General features: G+C 37.1%; 2 protein-coding genes across 3 annotated transcripts in view; one reads left to right on the plus strand and one right to left on the minus strand.

Annotated features, from left to right (window-relative positions):
- Positions 1 to 25: 25 nt before the first annotated feature.
- On the minus strand, positions 26 to 20,332 carry KRIT1 (KRIT1, ankyrin repeat containing). 2 transcript variants are annotated; one of them, NM_001030973.4, is made up of 18 exons: positions 20,242 to 20,332; positions 19,142 to 19,212; positions 18,274 to 18,405; positions 17,684 to 17,843; positions 16,256 to 16,348; positions 15,284 to 15,413; positions 13,120 to 13,363; positions 12,709 to 12,824; positions 12,135 to 12,278; positions 10,817 to 10,973; positions 10,463 to 10,570; positions 8,679 to 8,835; positions 7,620 to 7,771; positions 6,822 to 6,988; positions 4,745 to 4,832; positions 2,797 to 3,003; positions 2,376 to 2,492; positions 26 to 1,700 (listed from the first exon to the last, which is right to left on the minus strand). In NM_001030973.4, the coding sequence occupies exons 3-18, from the start codon at positions 18,373 to 18,375 to the stop codon at positions 1,632 to 1,634; spliced, it is 2,211 nt and encodes a 736-aa protein (NP_001026144.3). In that variant the 5' UTR covers positions 18,376 to 18,405; positions 19,142 to 19,212; positions 20,242 to 20,332; the 3' UTR covers positions 26 to 1,631. The 2 variants fall into 2 exon arrangements, with proteins under 2 accessions (NP_001026144.3, XP_040536978.1); XM_040681044.2 differs by having other exon boundaries at positions 19,968 to 20,332.
- Positions 19,724 to 20,333, plus strand: part of ANKIB1 (ankyrin repeat and IBR domain containing 1) — an 84,897-nt gene continuing 84,287 nt past the window's right edge. The window contains exon 1 of the mRNA XM_015281958.4: positions 19,724 to 19,944. The gene's annotated coding sequence lies outside the window, so the exon portion shown is untranslated. The remainder of the gene's footprint in view (positions 19,945 to 20,333) is intronic.

Genomic DNA, 20,333 nt, shown 5'->3' on the forward strand with positions numbered 1-20,333 from the left:
CTGCAGTTAATACAAACAACAAAGGTGACTTGTAAACAATTTATTAGGTAGTAATAAATAAGAATCTTAGCAGAAAGAACTATACAGCAATAAGGCATATTAATACTACTGTTAAATATGCAACTGTGACACGCATCATTTTCCCCCTAGCTTTGTAACAAAGTGCTGTGTAGAGAAGAGTACTTCTGATACCAGTGCCACCATAGCAAGGATGCTACAAAGGACCTGACTGTTACATTATTTACCATAAATAAAAGAGAACAATCCATGAAGATTTACTGCCATTTATGCCCATTTAGTAAAGCTTGCTAAGAAGACTTCAAAATATCTTCTGTTCATTTTTTAACTTGTTTATTACTTTAATTTCTTAATTTGTACTTACTAGTAGTGAGGTACTATTAAAGGTACTACAAAACAGCACAGTTGGGGTTTTGTTTTGTTTTGTCTTTTAACTTCTTTTTACGAAATATTGCACACTGTTTTAGCATGCAGCTTACATGGAAGGAATAGTCAAGTGCACTTAAAACCTGAAATACAACCAGAATTTTTAGAGGTGTATTATGAATACTGTCTTAAAGCACAAAGACATTTCAGAATCCATCTTACACTTGGGATCCGCTTTAAGACCTAGCTGTGACTTTGTAAAGAGCAGGAAGAATGCTTATAAACTTGCACGTTAAACAGTAATTGTAGCATTAAGTCCTGCATTCTCTACTGCTTGCAGTAGAGTTTCAAGAAACTGAAATAAGCAGTGAGAAGGAAAATTAGTTGAACAGAAGTATCTTAGTACCCCCTCTATGAGTTCTTGTTACTGAAGATGTGTTGCAACCCAGGGTAAGATTTATTAAACTATCTGAAGACCTCTGAATGAGATTTGTTTGTAAACCTCCTCCTTCTCCATATACATATGTTTTATATTGCACGACAAAAGTAAAAGTCCAGTTTTCTTACAAGCACGCTAAACGTTGAATATGGCTTTTGAAGATTTAAAGTAGTTCCCTTTTGACATCTTCATGCAGTATTTTAGAATAAATATGAATACAAAGTATGAGAAATAAGAGTAAAAATAAAGCCAGCTATCACATTTGTCAGAAACCAAGTAAGAGTTTATCAAAAGCAGTTGCTCAAAAGACTGACTGGTCTCCTAAGCACACTTACCAAGAGTATTTTAAAAATAAAGGTTGTCTAAAAAATACTGTAACGTATAACGTATACCACCTCCTTGGTGTTCCACAGAAAGATATGTAAGGTGAAGCTGTTAACTGAGATGTGCTCAATGACACCATCAGTCCCATCATCCTTTGGGAAAAAAAGTTTCCAGATTCATTCTCTTCCAACACGCAAGAACAGTTCTTGATTCACTCTTGTCCAATTTGGTAAAGGATTTAAATTTTGCTAGCTTTTACTGGTAGCTCAAGCTCTACAATAGCTTATATATGAAACAAATATTTATAAAAATAACAGATATGTTGTATAGCTCTTTAAAAAAATAAATCATGCAGTTTCTGTACAAAGTTAAAAAAACTGTACAAATGGACTTTTCTCTTGTGTAAAATTCACATACATGGAAGTCTTCTGTTAGGGTGAGAATTTTTTGCTTAGCCATAAGATGCTGTTTCATCATTTGTCCATCATTCATTTCTTTCACTAGGCATTAATTGGCCGTTTAATTTCATCAGAAGTTTTACGATGAGACCTGCCTATATAAAGGTACACAATTAAATTCTAATCAGCATTTCACAACAATTGCACAATCAATTTAAATATACGGTAAATGCAAGTATATAAAACTAAGTTAGAAGTTGCATCATTTTGGAAATAACAATGAAACCAAAAACTTTTCAAAACATTAAATCACTTCTTCCTTTCTATCCAAATTCTTATTATGTAAAAATCAAAAAGCAACTACTGTCAATCTATACAACACACTCAAAGCTGAAGTTCTGTCACAACACCTTTTAACATGACATATAGTCTATGATGATATTCATCAATGCCAAACACTACTAGTTTTGACAGAAATGTTACCAGCTCTAACTCTGTGATTCCTGTTGTATTTGGGATTATCCTTTGGGTCCCTGGGATTGGGCACACGCAATGAACAGTTTTCACTACCAAAAAAAATGTTCTCCCTAATGATTGCAAGTTTATTCTTTGGTATTTAGAATGCTAAAGGCTGCACGTGCTGTAAGAACAAGCAAACGCTCTGAAACACTGAGAAGAGTTCTCATCTGAAAAATCACTTTGAGGGGCAGAGTTTGGGTGCAGCTTCTTTTATACAGTACAAGGGTCAACCACAAGAGAGAAGGAACATGTATCTGGTCCAGGAAAAAATAATTCTACATAAAGACAGGATGAAAAATGTCAATGCTTACCTGTTTGGTATGAACAATAAAACTCATTTTGTTTTCCAGACTGTGTATTTGAAAACATGTATCTCCATCTCCCAACTGCCACATAAAACAGCCATACTTTAAGCTGAGGAGTAAAGCCTACAATGAAATGTAGTAAACTGTCATTCAGAAAACACTGTCCATACTTACAGATGGAACTTTTCCTATTTCACTTAAGACAGGATTCTACCTATGTGGAACAGTACATTCCATAATCAAGCTGCAACTTATAAAGTAGTTAAGTGGAAAAATACAAGGCTTTCTATTAGTAGTGCTTTTTGAAGACTTCAGAATCTTGGAAATCTTCATAGTCAATTTAGATGTGAAATGTCTACTAACACAGAGAATTTAAGAGAACACCATTAAACTTAGCAGTTTTCATTGGCAGTTCACTTAAACTGACCTTTGTTTCCATGTTCAGGAGATGCAGCCCTTTCACATTTACTCCTACATAGACTTTGATGACTTTATGGCTACTTGAACTTGCTTTGGTGAATATCTGTCCTGTGAAAAAAGCTGCTCCATAAGTAGGAATTTCCCAGCAATTCTGCAAAAACATGCGCTGAAGGTGATGCATCTCTTTACTTACACCTTCACTGGTGCTGAGATTCTAGAAAGAAAAGAACAAAGGCAATCAATAAGTCTTTCAGAATAACTGCATTTATTTGAAGGAAATAACACAGTTCAGTGGAATTCCCACTAAGCTGGTATTCCCAAAGTGCTTTCCCAATAATCGTTCTCCTACATGTACATTAAAGCCTAGAGCCACAGAAAGTCTCAGATGCCAAAAGAGACTGAGAACGTAGGTCCCTGCACGAGTGTCTTAAATCTTAACCACAGACACCTAACCACTTAAGGTTCCCACAGTTTTCCCTCTTTTGTAAGTATTTCAGACTAGCCAGGGTTAAGTAGCTGATACTACACACATCAAAATAAAATAATAACAATAATAAAAAAAACCCTAAGCATTCCACCCTTAAGGGGTCCAAAGCATGTCTAGATGAGCATGAAACACAGTATGCTCCTGCAAACATGGCATGGATTTTTTAAACAAAATAAGGTGCAACTTTGTTTTCCTCAACAGAGCCCTCATTTAGAATGAGAAACAATCCTGATGTTTCTTCCTCCTCAGCAGCATGGAACTGTCACAACAAAGGGTTGTTAGACTGCTCCTAGTTCAAAACTGACTGACGTAAAGTACCCAAAACAAATGAAGGGAGAAATAACTTTCTGAATTCTGAAACTAAGGGACAAAAATTTGGCAGGGCCACACATGAGATTAGAAGGCATAAAAGAGAACACAAGTCTTTAGCAATTGGGGGGGGGTGTAATTGTGGGTGGGGTAGGTGGGACCAACCTCTTTGGTTCCACATCCTGCATTACAACTTATCTGAATGCTACAGCTATTTTTAAAATATAAAATGTATTAATACATTTGGAGCAAAGACTGCAACTCCTTTCCTCTTCTCCTGCACCTCAAAATAATGGCCTAAGAGCAGAAGCCTAGAATGCAGTGCTCACTCTTACATTTTATCTCACACAAGAAAGAGTAAAGAATACTCTGCTGTGTCCTCTGCTATACCACAGTCTTAGAAAGAACATTATCTTCCCCTTCTTCATCTGTATTATAAAGAACAGGAATGATGTGCTGGTTTCTGACAGAAGAGGCGTAGACACCAGGAAAACGTTAATTACTGAGTAACTTTTACTCAAACAAAGAGGGGCAAGGCCTGAAAATGTTCCCTATGTGCCTCGGCAGTATCCTGACACCTAAAAGTGATTCATATCAGCTGGAACAATTCTCTGTCACACCTCATTTATTCTAAATTTTTCATGAAGTTCAGAAATTTAATTGTCAGGTGTGTCTGACTCAGTTTGGAAATCAAAGCTCTAAGTCTTTTACAGAAGCATCCCAAGTTAATGCATAGAAGATTTCCTAAGTTAACTACCGTAGCCAAGGCAGTTTGTGCACCAGTTACAGTAATCCCTATGGTAATCCCTACCATACAGGTTACATCAGGAAAACGGACTTTATCCACTGTCCTGACAAGCAGATGTGAAAATATGTCAGAGCAGATTTTCTACACGTATACCTGAATTGGCAGTGAATGCAAAGTTAACATGGAAGATAAATATGATTTTGTCATCCGTTCATTTATTTCTAAGAAACATATCAGCTGTAACTGCACAAGAAATAAGAGCATTCCAACAACAATCCATTCAAAAAACTCATAACATACACATATCCAGACTATATATACACCAACATTTTTGTTCATTAGCTGACAATCAAACAGGGTTTTCTATAATGTTTAAGACAGGGTTTTCTATAATTTTTCTATTTGTCCTACCTTGTATTCATGAAGTATTCTGTTTGTCCAATGAGGAGCTTTACTTTTTAGCTTAGTGATTGGTACTATGGATTTAAGATTTTCTTCACTACGGAAAAAACAAAGCAGAAAAAAAATTCCTTCATTAAACCAAGTAAGATCTTCAAACCACATACACAGAGGTAGAGTCAGCTCCCATCGTATGTTGCCTCATCAACCGAGAAGCCTTCCAGAAATTGAAGCTAAGGCTTGCTAAAAATCTAGTAGATTGCCATTAATTGGGAATTCCAATTGATTTTGTGTTAACCACTGTTGTGTCATGCGTTATGGACATGGCAGGGAGAGGAAATGCTAGCAGCAGAACATGTGACCCTTACTTGATTAAAGACTAGTTTTGAAGCTAAAATTATATAGGGACAGTCACTTAAACCAGAATATCAAAAGATGACGGCTTATAGGTACTCTTCCCTTGACTGCTCTATTCAGTACCACCAGTGACTAGGCCCATTCATCTCCACATGAAAATAAGGTATCACATAACATGAAAGTGAAGCTATTTGTTTGAAGAGCCTTTCTGAATAGAGGCAACAAACACTAAAGGAAGCCTTTACTAGTTTGCACAATTAATACAGGCTTCACCCTTTAAACTAAATTTGACAGTAACTGCATTATCAAATAGAAACCCTGCACAGAATAATGCATCCAGATCTTTAAGGTCGAGGATACTACCATTCAAACAACAGCCTAGATATATTTTCTAAATGTCTGATCTTTTGAGAAACATTTACGTCAACTACAAAGTTCATCAGTTTGAAGACCAGACCAACGTGTTTTTCAACATCTTCATTTGAACACAGAGAGCAAACATATCCCAGTGACCACAAGGCTCTTCTATCTGGTCCAAACTATCGTTTCAAGTAGTCCTGTTCATATATGGCCAAACACTTCCACTGAGCAGAATCAACCCAGAATCACAGCGCTGAGATGCTGAGGAAAGGTAGTTTGATATTAAACTCAATTGCATTTAACTGCACATTACTACACGTGTGGGCAGTCCCACTCAAACTCAGTTTTCCTTACACTCAGTCTACCAACTGTGTAACTGCAGGACAAGATGGGTAGACAGCTGAATCTACTGAACAGCCTACCCAAAGTTTTCTGGTCAGTGAACTCATTCATCTAGCTTGCTCTGTAAGCTAGGTACAGCTAGGCAAACACTTCGGCACAGTCTCTGTACCTAACAGTGGGCTGAGAAAGCAATGAACAAGGACAATAGTACAGCCAGTTCTTTCAGATGCAGCTCACACTTAAAAATCAGTGTAACTGCAGCAGAAAATGCAGCTGATGTACAGATGGTAGAGTATGCAACCAAGAAAAGCAAGCCAGCACAGCTCAGCTGAAGCTGTGAATGAGAGGAGGTAAGAACTATAGTAGCATCCTAGAACGGCACATCTGCTGTTACATGAATGAACCGGGGATGGAGGGGGTTGAAGTGAAGATTCACACAGCAGAGAAGTGAAATCCTGATGTGTTTTGATACTGCTGCAGAGAAGTATGTGGGAGCATAAAAACATATCCCAGAAGAGCTCAGCCACAGTTCCACAGTCAAGAGAAGAAAAAGGGGAGAGAAAAGTACCATCTGGCAGAGCACTACTGGTGCTACATTTCTGACAAATTTAGTGTAGTGTAGGACTACACACATTCCTCCCTGAAACAGGGAGGAACATCATTCCTAAAAGTTGGTCTAACTGGACACTGTAAGGTGCTCCTTCAGAATAGTCCAAAACCTCACTCCTGTCATAATTCTTCATTTGTGTGAGCACCGTTACTCATTTTTTTTTGTTACTGCATCCCAGCATGGACATGCAGAATACAGAATCTCTGTTCCTGGCCTTGGACAGCAATAATTAAAATCAGCATGTTTTTCAGACACCGTGCCTAACTTCCGTTAATGCTACCAGCATTATGTGGTTGATCTGAACTAGAGCTCATTAATGGAGAACAAGAATAAATAATGCCATATCTAAAATCTGAGATTTCCACAGGTAAGTAGAATTATTAGTAAGAATATTTCATTTAAAAACAAAAACATACTTACTTTAGAAAGCCCTGTTTATGTTTCTTGCTCTCATAATTTCCATAAACTATTTGTAGAAGGAGACTTGCCAGGGTGATCAGCTTGGCATCGGGCGATGTATAGAAACCTTTCAATAAATTATATCTGGCTTCATCAAAAAGAATAAGAATAGCCAACGGATCCTCAATCTGTTTAAAAGATTTAAATAGCATGAATTTTCTTTAAAAAGAAAATGAACTCAGAAAAAAAAATACAGTTCCTCATTGACTCAGAGGTAGAAGACAAAATGTGTGATCCTGCATTTTAGTAAGGGTACATTTTAGTAATGCTTTGTAACAGAAAAAAATGAAACAATTATTGTGATTGACTTAATTCAAGACTTAAGTGATCTAATGCATTTAGAAGATAAAGGTGACTAACGTACAATGCCCAATCAAAAAGTTCACAGAAATTTTGCTGTGTTTTTTTACCCACAAATCTATTTTGAGTATGTTTGAATATTCCCATTGAAATCGACCGATTAAATACTGGAAATATCACAGAACGAGGAAAAGAAAGAAAATAAGGTATGTTATTAGTATGTGCATGACAAACACAGAGACTAAGTCACAACTGAGAAGGTGAAAAATTAGACTCTGAGTAAGTGTAGAGTAGGAATAGGACAGAAACTGATGACTCAAACTCTCACAGAAAAGACAAGGAGATAAGAGATCTGGTTTAGATAAGTACGTAAACTCAGCCATTAAACGCACTGAGTGGTGGTGCTCAAGATGTTCTGATTCTGACCAAGATTTCATGCTATCACTTCTAAGTGCAGACCTTTTTCTCTATTTCTAGTGGAAGTCTCACATCTCTTCTCAGGAAAAGCTGTGATGTTTCCCTTTGAGGATCCAGGTTTGTCAGTTCAGTGAATATTTCAGGCCAGTCTCGAATATGCTGCAAGGGCTTGTGAAATGGCTTCAATTGGAGGCCTAGAAAATATCAGAGTTTTGTTTATAAATAATCAGTAACAACCCAGCATATACCTATGTGGATGATTCGATGCTGCACCAGAACAAGAATATCTGAAACTGAGGATTCATTAAAAAAAATTATTACAATGTCTTCTAAACTGTCTTATATAAAAGGTTTTCATAATATGGATTTATTGACAAAACTATATTGGCATATATTTAATAAATGCACTAATGATGAACCTTCATTATTTTCAGCTTCTCAAGAATGAATTTGTATTTAAACACGTAATGTAATACCAAGATGGACCACAAAACCACAAGTAAAGGACCTCCAGAAAGCAAGCAGCCATGTTAAATAAAATCACAATAGTAAAAATGTTATAGACTCTTGTCTCAACTATTATGAGAGAAATGCCATGTCCAAAAGTCAGATTTTTGATGGAAAAATACAGATACAGCTTGTCTTACAAATGTACTTCCCATTGTTTGAGACATGAACCATAAACTATTCAGAACAGACATTCGTTTTTATTTGTAGAACGTCTTGATTCTTAACAGGCTACAGGAATTCACATTTACAAGTTCACCTGTCTATATAAGAGATGAGAAATCAATACAAAACTTCCAACTATTATATACTGCAGTCTGTATCTTCAGCAGTGCTCATTCACTTATCCAGCCTGTCTCTATGCTTAGTGCTTGCCCATTTTCTAGCAGTGAGGAACCAGAACTCCGTATTTATCTTAACTGCTCTGGCTTTTACATTACATGTAAAACCTCAAAGGAGCTATTGAAGTGGAACATCTTTTCACTACTATCAGAGAGCACATTTCCAATTTTCCTAAGAAAAAAAAAATTAATACAAATTTAAAAAGAAAGTACAATAAACTGTCAAGTATAACCTATATTGCTTGTAACTTACTGAGGTTCTCAGAACAGATCCAGATAGTAAAGTATTGCTGGGTTTCTTGAGACAAACGCATCCCTTCCATTATTTGCTGTACAGTGGTATTGTTTCCATGTTTCAGCTCAACAGAGCGGTATGACCCATCCATACGATAAATTCGTGCCTTTTCATACTACATAAAAATGCAATTTATTGTTATTAATATTGATTTGTTATTCTGCTGGTGTTTGTGAAGAGTTTAAGCAATTTCACCAAAATTTAGTGAAATCCACACAATTGAGAAAAATAACACTGCACAACTTTGTGTTTCTGTTTATGAAAACTGTGCGTTTTGTGACCTATACAAGTTCTTTCACTGGGCTTTTTACCACAATAACTACAACACACATCCTACTTAATATATTGAAAACTTCACTTCTGTTTTAACTCAAAGGTAAACAGGACTAAGTTCTCTGAGGATTTGGGCTCAACTGCCTAAGCATATCAAGAAACAATTACCTCACTATTACTGGCATCTTATAAATTATTCCAACCATCCAACTAATCTAACAAGGCTAATTTTTCAAGAGGAAAGCACCACCCTTAATACAGATCCCACTGTACAATACAAACACAATCTCACTAAGATCTTTTAGCACTTCTGTAACATTACTGACAACAGATTACTTTTCCTTTCAGAATTCTCAGTGTTCAATGACTTACACATGTGCCCAGAAAATGCCTCCTGAAAGACTTACTTAAATTGGGTGCTTAAAGCATACATACACACACATCACATAAATGAATGAAATACTTGGTGTACATCTCTCTACTAGGCTAAATGTTTCAGCATCCTGAATAAAAAAGTTGCAATAACTTGTTATTTCCCCATCTTCAAATCTACTCACTAGTCAAGAACTGAGACAACAACCCTAAAAGCTTCTGCAAGAAATGATGAATGCCTTGGAAAATGACAAATAACTGAAAACAAGGCTGGAATGTAAAACAGCAGTCTATTCTGTCTGCAGTAAATACCACGATCCCCACTGCAATATAATCTATAATAATTTCTTTAATGTGCTAATTCAACAGTGGTAGGTGATGACATAGTATAACCTATATTCTACTTAAAACGTGGGCATTATTCTTACAGTCATTAGACATGCAGCTTCTACTTGATCAACTAAATAAACAAAATCACTAGAATAAAGTAAGTCAATTCATTAATGATTTCCAAATGTCAACTTTCACTCATATCCAGAGAAATTAAGTTACTTTAAAAGATCTTGAAAAATTTAACAGGTTTACTGCCACCTACCCACAAAGAAACAAGTGGTATTAAACCACTCGGCATATTTTCAATCTACTTCAAGGAGGAGAGGAGTCACACTGTAATTTTGTTTCCAACCTAGTTAGGACTCCATTGACCACTAAGAAAGCCTACACTAACTACATGATAAAGAGCCAATTTTGTAGAAGTCTACATGTAATGAGCAGAATGTTCCTGCTTATTAGCCCATAAATTGAAGAGATAAAGAAAAATAACAGTTATATAATCAAAAGTAGCTGATGATAGAAGATCAGCAGCTGATGTGATACTCCTACAAATAAATCAAATAATGACACGAAGTCTTAGAAGCCATAAATATAGACAGGAGCATTTAAAGAGACAAAATGCTCATTTGTCAATATTCACACTAACTGTTTAGGTATACTGCACATTTCCATTAAAAGCTCTTAAGTGAGCCTAGCCTAGCTCTTCTAAAGTCTATATATAAACAAAATATGAACTTCAAGTTACGTAGAAAATAAACACATACAGGTTTATTTATGGCATCCTTCAGCAGTTTTGCAGTTTCTTCCCACTCATTTTGTTTGTTCTCTTCACAGACATTCAGTGGAGACCTTCCCTGTTGATCAGTAATGTGCTACGAACAAACAAAAACACTGATAATGCACTGCTTTGACTGGAATTAGGCAAACCTTCACGCATGTTCGAGATAACTGATAAACAATGGAAAAAAGTAGAGGTAATGAAAAATATTTAACCATTTTCTGGCAGTCACTCAATGAGATCATTGTGTTTATGCATTGTAGTATGGACACAAAGTATTTCACATGCACAAGCTAGAAACAGATGCTAAATCGCTATTTCTGAATACAAACAGACTTACTCTGTCAATTTCTGGATGATTCAGGAGAATTTGTACTATTTCAGCATGCCCACCTCCAGCAGCAAAATGTAGAGGAGAGCTAAGCTGGCCATTCAAAAGATTTGGATTGCACTTTCCTTTCTCCAACAGCATCCGAGTAGCTTCAACTTTTCCATACCTGCAGACAGATTAAAAACGTAACAGACACAGCCAATGTAAACTAAAATCTTTTCCAAATATTTCTAAGTAAGAAAAAGTACACTGCCTTGCTCAAGAGTTTTTAGCTTTCCAAAGACAGTGAACATTAATAAGTTTGTGGAAACTAGTATAGCTTCTACATCTACTTGGTACTGTCTAGCAACCATTTACTGGACTTATTATAGATACATCCAACCCTGCTTTACACTATTTGGGTAGTTGTAGCAATTCAGTCATGGCAAAACCGGCTCAGCCTTGCCTGCAGAGAAGTCTGTAGAAGAATCTGCATAGAGCTTCTGAATGTCATGCAGATGACTCCTAAGCCTCATGCTGGTATTTGGCAAATCGGGTGTGAGCTGTGTATGTAAACTTTCTGAGAAACACTAAAAATCAAATAAGTTATTTTTGTTTGTTTTGGTGTTTTTGTTTGCTTGTTTTAAACAACCAAGCTTGATTTTTATGTTCAGGTCATCAGATACTGTTACAAATACAGAAGACTAACTTCTGCTTGAAGATGAAACAAGTATTTTTGCAATGCCTGACAAAAGCTGTGAAGGAATTACAGATTTAAATCATCACAGCATCATAGAATCAGTCAAGTTGGCTTCCGGAGATCATGTAGCTCAGCATCGTGCTCAAAGAATGACTATCACCAACACTTACTCAGCTCACTTATTGTTGTGTTACAGAACTGCTCACAGCCTTTAATCAATAAAAACTGCAAAAGTTACTCCGGTAAACTAGACCCAGTGTCTCCAACAGCAAGTAAAACAGGTACTTCAGGACAGATGTAGGGAAGATATAAGAGACAATAAATAAGTGTCTGATGACATGGTAACCATAGCTGTTCTTCTCTGAAACCATTCAGATAGCAATTATCTCAAAACCCCAAGTAGCATTTCTCTTCAGAAGAGAAGATATATATATATACACACACACACACACACACATATATAATATATCTTATATATTCAATATATATTATATATATTATATATATGTATATATGAGACAAAGTATAGAAAAATCTAGATTTTATTTCTCATTTTTGAGTCTTCATGATGAATTAGATGAAATAGCGCAAAAGAGTCATGACAGTAAGAAAGCATTTGATTGGAAAAACTACATTGGGTTGACTTACCAGCATGCATAATGGATTGGTGCCCAGTGGTCACTGTCTAACTGATTAACAGAAAACTTTTTATCCAGAAGGTGGCTTAGTAAATCAGAGTCGCCTTCACAAGCACTGCGGTGAAGAGGGAAATCGTCTACCCACTGGTGTTCCCTATGAATTAAAAGGGGAAGCACGAGGGAAACACAGTTCAGAAACATTTAGACAGTTGAGAACATCAGTTTTTTGACATGACTAACTCAGGACTAACTTTAGATCTATATGAATAATAAAGATGAAGCTCATACAGCTATAATGTGTCAGTATTTGTACAACCAGCATTTTAGTCATGCAGTACCCAAGCCACAGCTTTATTCATTATGCTAAGAAATGCTTCTCTAATGTTTGTAATTTAAATCTTCCTTGATCTGTCCTTTAATTTGTGTACTTAGAGACTTCAAATAGTTTTTTTTATTTTAAATATGCATTTGTACAGTAAAGCCCTAGAGTAAAGAGAGTCTCATGGTGACCAAGTCTGCTAAGAACTACTGTAATATAACAAAACTAAAGTATATATTAATGAAAAAGAAATGTAACGTAATACTTGTCCTCTGTGACACTGCTCATGCTACGTTGCCACTTTTCTCTTTTAGGAATCTGAATTTTTGAATAGTCTGGAGCTCCAAGGCCAAAGTAGGGATTTATTACCACTTTGTCAACCTGTGAAGACATAATTTAAATAAAACAGAAAAAAAATCTTACTGAGATTTGGCCAAACAATCCCCCATCCAGACCCAGTATTATTTTGGTGCCAAAGTTATTACTGTAATATTTTATAACTAAAGAGATTAATGCTGAAGTGCGAGGATTTGGAAATCTGTTTGGCAATAAGTGTGCAATAAAGAAATCTGATTGTATTAAAACATAAAGCATGCTCAGAAAAAATGAACAAATAAAATATGAAACAAAAATGCATGTATGTTCCACAAATACAAAATGAAAATATAATTCTTACCCTGTTTGTATACTGAAGGTCAGATCCAAACAAAGGATTATAGATACACACATCTGCTTTCTCTAATGCCAGCATTTTACTCTTTATTTCCAGAGCAGTATAACCCATGTGTAATGAGCTCTCTGTTTGACCAGGTTCTATAGCATAAGCAGGGTTTATTACGTTTGTTTTAATTCTCTCAAGAGGAGATGGTCTGAATAAGGCTGGGATGGAATGAGACTGCGTATGCCGTTCATCCAACCACCTGCAGAAGCAAATTGACAAGCTAGCTCATTTCCTGGTAGAAAAGGGCTATTCTGATCATGCCTGTCCACTACTTTGTTTGCTTAACAGTTATTTGTATAGTAACTACACATTTTAATTAAAAAACAAAAACAAAAACAATTATAATGTGCATAGGTAATTCTGTAACACTAAATTAAGCCCCATACATGATACATTCTTAGCAAGTGTGTTTGCTCAAACACAGTCCCTGGAGATGCAAAGTCTCAAAGAAAAGGAAATTAAAATATACGACAGAAATAACAACGGTTATAGCCAAAACACTTGACCACACCTACATGTCGCTGTTTCACTTCATTACTTTCAGTTTATCAGTATTACTACTCTCAAGACACACATTTTGCAACTTAAAGCATTTTAAGTGTGACCTTAAGTTGCAGTATCTGTACAGACTTAATAAGACTTCTGACTTTGGGAGGAAGCAGAAGGCCCCTCAAGAGCTTCCAAACAGCCAGTTCTCTTTCACATAGGCTACCACCTGTCTTTTCACACAGCTGCACTGAAGATCATTCTGCTTTAAGTGGACTACTACTGACAACAGAGGAGGGTTTTAGGCCCCTCTCAAAAGCTTGAAATAAACAGATACTTTGCTAGAATACAATTAATTATAAATAAATTAAAATACAATTCTGTTTAGTGCTTTATCTTGGAAAGGTAGAAAAAAAGAAGTATATGCTTTGGAAAGAATAATCCACTGATAGATTGTTTGGAGCTTGCCTGTCCCAGAATCACATCCAAGAATGTGGCTTCCAGTGTAGAGCATATGCTTAGGCCTGGATTAAGTCCCATATTGAATCTATTGTATATTGCACAAGCTGTGCTCCCTTCACTTACTCATCACCCTGCTGTGAAGAGGGACGTTAAAACTGTGGTCACTGTACTCTGAATACCCTCTTGCCTGTCTGGGGGTATTTTCAGGTAATTTCTCTAAACAGTCAGTAGCTTAATTAAATATGAAATCTTTCACGAGTATTGTTTCAGACTACCTACTTAGAGAATGATCAGTATAAACTCTTTTCTATTGTACTTCCAAGGTTTCGCTCACAACTGTAAGGCTGGTGACATACATTAAGCAGAGCTTAGAATGTGAAGGCAATTCATTACGTAGCAAACAAATACAGAATCTTGCATAATGGTATACATGAGAATACAGAAATTCCAGAAGTCCTACACCTTACTACGTGTAACCTTTTTAGGCAGTTGCCTGTAACTTTGGATTTTTTGCATTAGCCAAAATTTTTGTCTAACTTTATTTACATGTGGCAGAAAAACGTGCTCATAAACACAGTGTTTTCCTGCTCCTGAAAGTAAAGGCCTCATTCACTTCAACAGATACTCCTGCAAAGAAATTCTTACATAATTATGTCTGGTATTTCTTTGTAAAGGCTACATAAAAAGGCCAAAACACTTCTGATATGTTAAATTTTCAAATTGCTCTAAATCTGGCTACACAACTAATTGCCTTTCTTAAAGTCAATTCCCTACTGCAAATAAACTTGTACAGCTGGGAGAGATGCACTTCAGTGTTTGTAAAGGCAAATCTAAATGGTATAAAATTAACAGAATACTTCTACACTCTTGCAAATACTCTTATTGATAACATTTACATGACTTATAGAAAATTTGATATTATTATATGACTTTGTAAAACATTAACTGTAATCAAGGATTTCCAGTAAATCACTTAAGAAAACTATTTCTCAGTTCACAAAAATATTTTTTATAAGATTTAGAAATTTGTTGTCATGTTTCTCATAATCCTGAAGTAACATAATATCATTTTCTTCTTAATCATAAAACGATATAAAAATTATTTGCTATAACTTCAAATTTTCTCGTTCATCTTTTATATCATTGTATTTGTATTCATGGTATTTCTTACTTATCCAAGGCAATTAACATTCTTGCAGTAAGCGTTGCAAAATGGGTGCTGGATTCACTGCAGACTCTCATGATGTCTTGTAAACAGTAGAACACAGGGCATCCTGGACTGTATGTGTATTTTGTATTATCTAAAAAAGGAAACACACTTTGAAGATAATCTTACCTTCCCTCCTGTGTCTTTTGTAGTTACATGTTCCCAACCTACTGGCAGGAGTTCAATTTTTTTTCCCACACAATAATTCATAGAAATTATATACAGTCTTCACATAACTATTCATATCTCAATGGAGTAATCTTAAAAACCTTTAAGTGTTCACTTACTATTTAAAAACTGTGATCAGCTTCATGTGAGGAATTAATGCTAAACGTATGCTGTTGCCAGAAAAAAAGAATAGGACTTCAGAACCAAAGAGGTCATTGCTATTGGTAACTCTACACTGGTATTTATTTATTTGATAGTTTCTATCCTTAAGGTCTTACCACAAAGGCAAAAAGAAGTTTCACCAAAAGCACACAGGCATTTGTTTCAGGCTTGTTTTTAAATACTTTCCTGACAAGCGGTACAATTTGCTTCTAAAAATGTCATTCATCATCCCTTATTCAAACAAGACTGTTTACAGAATTTGCTAAGCATTCTTCTCTGAGTAAACAACACTGAACTGAATAGTCTGGATGTCTTAAGTAGAATTACATTCAGTAAATTTTATAGGAGTTGATTATATTTCAAAATATATGCATTCAGTGAAGAAACAGCTTAAATCAGAAGCGTGCTATGGTTACAGAAACAAATGCAATACAGTCTCCCAGGATTTTAAGTAACATTTTCACATTTTGATGTATAGGGGTTTCTACCAACTCTAACTATTTAATGTTTAAATAAATAAAGACATACAGCATATTCACAAAAATTCTAAAATCTTCAACTGAACTTCAAATGAATGCAGCTTCAGAAATTATACTTAAGTGTTACCTTTCACAACAGTCGGAACGATGTAAAGTGATGCCTCCTGGCCTGCTTTATCTCCATCAAGAGGGAATGTCTTCATTAACACTACACGCTTCCCTAGCACATTATATTAAAATGAAAACATTAACCAACATAAATAAATAAACACATAAAATCAGTCTAGAGACAGCTAACTGGATGCCTATCAGACCAATACTTCCTAATTTCTAGGAAGAAAAAGGGCATATTACTAGCTAAAATCTAAAGCCAAGAACATCTAAATAAATACACAAAATAAAGAACATCAATATGTACATAGTCATCAGCCTGAACAATGATGGCACTGTACACCTTTTCTCACAATAACTTTTCCCTGCTCCTGATTATTCAGGTTGCTCTCACCTCTCAAAACCACCAATCTTTAAGATTAAAAAGAAGATTCCTTCTGAAATGGGAAAGCGCAGCTGCATGCCGTATTTCACGTTAGGGTGATTCATGTATGGGTAGGACAGTATTTTCCATGTTGCCCTCCCTTCCACCCTTACAGAGTCTAGTATTTTGTTTGCTTTTCTTACCACAGCTGCGTATTTTAGCAGAGGCTACACTAAACTGTGCATATTAATGCCTGCGTCCTGTGTGAGTCAATTCAAAACTGCGGTATGAAACAGTTTTGCTTTTGTTAGGAAGTGTGTATTAATGCTATTAAGTTACGTTTCCTGCCTCACTAGTTTTGTTAAGTCCAGTTACTACCATCTGCAGCATTTTACCATGCGACCACTTATTCTTTTCCATGCTGTTAGCACTGTATTGTCTTGTTTGGCCTGACAACCTTCCCAGTGTAGCCTTGCTTACAAAAGAGACAGGAGATACACAACAAAAAGGTGCTTTAGTCAGTACAGTTTATACCAATTTGGAAATGAAATAAGCTGACTAAACCAATTTCTGGCAGCACAAATGCAAGGTCACTTGCTGGACCAGCTACATCACAGTAATGGAAAAAAAAACACACCAACATACTCATCAAATTATGTATGTAACCAATGCAGTTATGCCACATGTACATTCACGTAGGTACTTACAACAATGCTGGCATTGAGCACTTTATAAGTAATCAATTCACAAGCTGGAGTTTTAGCTCAAATTAAGGTTAGAAAAGCTACTTCAATCTGGTTTGCCAGAAGTTTAATTCTCAATTTGAGATGAAAAAGCAGCATAGGCAGGAAAAGATTCACTTGAGAATCTTTTAGTAAGCATTTTACAGAGATGGAAGGTAAAGAGAAACTACGGCAAATTAAATGTTTTAGCTGTGTGGCTTGGGTGTTTTTTATGAACTCAAAGCAGACCTTATCTTTCAAACTAACACCATGCTCTCTGACAGTCTCCCCACACCCCGTTTAAATTTTAAACTATTTTACAGAGCTATCAACAGCAAATCAGATTAAAGTATTTTACCTTTGATACCCTGATTGGCTGGTGAAATTGGTTTGGTGGCTTCTAGCACATAATCCAAGATGCTCTGGGTTATTTCAGTGCCGCCCTGCAGCTTAGTTTCCAATAAAACTTTCTTTCTTTTTTTCTTTTGACCTTCAATGGGAACCTCGAGCAACAAAATCTTTCAAACAATAGTAAAACAAAAGGACAACTTAGACAAGTATAGAACAACTCCGTGCCTATGAATGCATTTATCATACCATTGTGAAAGCAGTAACGTAACTCAGGAAGTACTGAATCTGGTGGAGCAGGAGGCAAAGTCAGAACAACCTCCTCAACACTAAGGCCACTGACAAAAAGACAAGGCTGCACCCTTGCAATGAGCAGCCCACAGGGCAAAAGGCCCTGAAATGAAATAAAACAACAAAACTACAAACTGTAAAGTGCTCGAATATTCTAGTGATAGGGCAACGCATAGCAGCTATATGACACGCATGTATATTATTTAAGCTACCTTATTATCAGATTTTCTTTTAAGCTGTAGTATTATATACTTATTACTACATATTATTGTTAAAACATTATTGAAGAAAAATATTAAATCATTTTACTTCATAGGATTTAGCTCGATATTCCCGAGAATTCAGGCTTGCAGTATTTTTTGGACGAATCACTGCAACGTATGCATTCCCAATGTTTTCTGGATTTCCCATCTCTTCTTTTTTTTAATTATTGTTTTATCCCTAGAAATAATGAATAAACAGGATGATTCAGTTAAAAATAAAAACAAAAATAAATCCAACAGCATGCTAAGGATTCAGGATACAGTAATTACGTGTACTGATTCTTTGTGTTACTCATATATTGTTCTTTAACTGGAAAAACACCAATGATTACTGTGGTTCTGCTTCCTGTTTGTTAAGTGATAACACGGACATGAGTAAAAGAATGGGGAACGTTATGTAGATTTAATACTAACAATCTTGTCGTCTAAATTTCTCTCACAGTAAAACTGGTTTTTTTCAGTTCATGAATATGTTCCCATTTTACAAGGCAGACAAAAAGCTGAAGAAATTCAGGACCCCGAAAACTATGTGAAACTGAAAAAGAAAACCACTCTAAAGTTACAAGCATGTCAAATCACAAACTGTGCTATTACAAAGTACTGCATTCCTATCAGTTCAAGGAAAACCCTGATTTCCCTTTTTTGTCCTCCCAATAAGAAGTCTTGCCTACAACCCAAGTAACAGAACAGATAAAAATAAGCTATAATAAAGACTTAATTCTTTTCTTTTTTTTTTGTTGTTACTTCAGTAGGATTCTAAACTGGGGCACAATTCACTCAAACTCAAATTCTAGCAGGAGTAAGTTGCTAACTTGATTTAATGGAAAATTTGGTAACTCCCTTTCAATCCACATGGTGTTTGCAGATTAATCCATTCACAAAGATTTTTAATTGTACTGTTTTACACTCTTCACCTTTTTAGGAGGAACAGAGGTCTTCAGATTTCCATGCTTTTAATGCAGTATTTTTGCTGGGACCAGACTACCTGAAAATATATTAAAAAAAACATATAAATAACAGCACGTACACTTTCACCTCCAGTTAACACAACAGTGTTACTTAGGTGACGTCATGGTAGCACTTAAGAATTATATCAGCATGAAAATAGCTAAATATGGATTGGCATTACAGCAGCCTCTAGAAACGTCAAGTAAGCAATACAGTAACTTGTGAGGTGTAAAGGAAGAAGAAAGGCCCATCCTTTAGGAGCATGGTGCCTGGGCTTCCCTACGGGCCCCGGAATGCTCTGGGTTTAGGGCACGGCCGGGGCAGGCGAAGCAGCGCAGGGTGAATTCTGAAAGGCTCTGTGCTCGGTTCAGAGGGAGGACGGCGACTTCAGGAAACAAATGGCTCTGAAAGCTGCCATGTGACTTCAGAAAACAAAAAAAGGAGGACGAAAAGGGTGGGGTTGCGCGGATGTGACAATAAAAATGACCACTTTCAGAATGCGCCGCCAGTGATCCCAACCAGAGCCTGACGCGGTAGCGTACACCCGTACCAGCGGGCAGGCGCAGCTCCGAGGAATGCGCTTCAACCCACTCCCCGGGAGCTGGAGGCCCTTCCTCGCACCTGGCCCGGGCTCAGGGCTTCGCTTTCATCTCTCAAAGGAAGAGGTCGACGCGCACCCACAGGTGGCTGTCGCCGAGCCGCGAGCAGCTGACCCAGCGCTACTTCCTTCCCCACACGAAGCAGCACGACGCGATCGCTATAGCTGCAGGTTGTATCTACCGCTTGCTTTACCTTCCAGATTCTAACACCTATCTGCTCTAGACGCCACATTAGCGCCCAGCCGTGCCGGAGCCTCCCTCTGGGCGCTAACGGCAGCGCCGTGCCCCCTCAGCGACCCCCGGGCCCAGACACCGCGAGGCCCCCGCCGCCTTCAGCGGGGCGGGACGCAGAGGAGGCCGCCACACGGACGCCCACCCCGCCCCGCGCAGCGCAGGCCCCGCGCCGCCCGCCTTACGGCCGGGGCCCACCCCCAACCCCTCCACTCCGACCCCTCTCGCTCCCTTGCCTTCCTCGGTGCTGCCGACCTCCGCCTCATCATCCCGCCGCGGCCGGCGCCCACAGGCCCCGCGCCGGATAGCCCGCTCCACCCCGGCCCCG

This window comes from Gallus gallus, chromosome 2, assembly GCF_016699485.2.
Source record: "Gallus gallus isolate bGalGal1 chromosome 2, bGalGal1.mat.broiler.GRCg7b, whole genome shotgun sequence".
NCBI classification, from domain to species: Eukaryota; Metazoa; Chordata; class Aves; order Galliformes; family Phasianidae; genus Gallus; species Gallus gallus.

Bases quoted from the DNA above. Each gene is read 5' to 3' on its own strand.
- KRIT1 (NM_001030973.4), bottom strand. From the start codon at position 18,375: ATGGGAAATCCAGAAAACATTGGGAATGCATACGTTGCAGTGATTCGT. The intron at 16,349-17,683 runs GTAAAATACTTT...ATAATGTGCTAG, and splicing joins AGCCAATCAGGGTATCAAAG to GGAAGCGTGTAGTGTTAATG. The intron at 8,836-10,462 runs GTATGTGTTTAT...ATTTTTATGTAG, and splicing joins AGGATGCCATAAATAAACCT to TATGAAAAGGCACGAATTTA.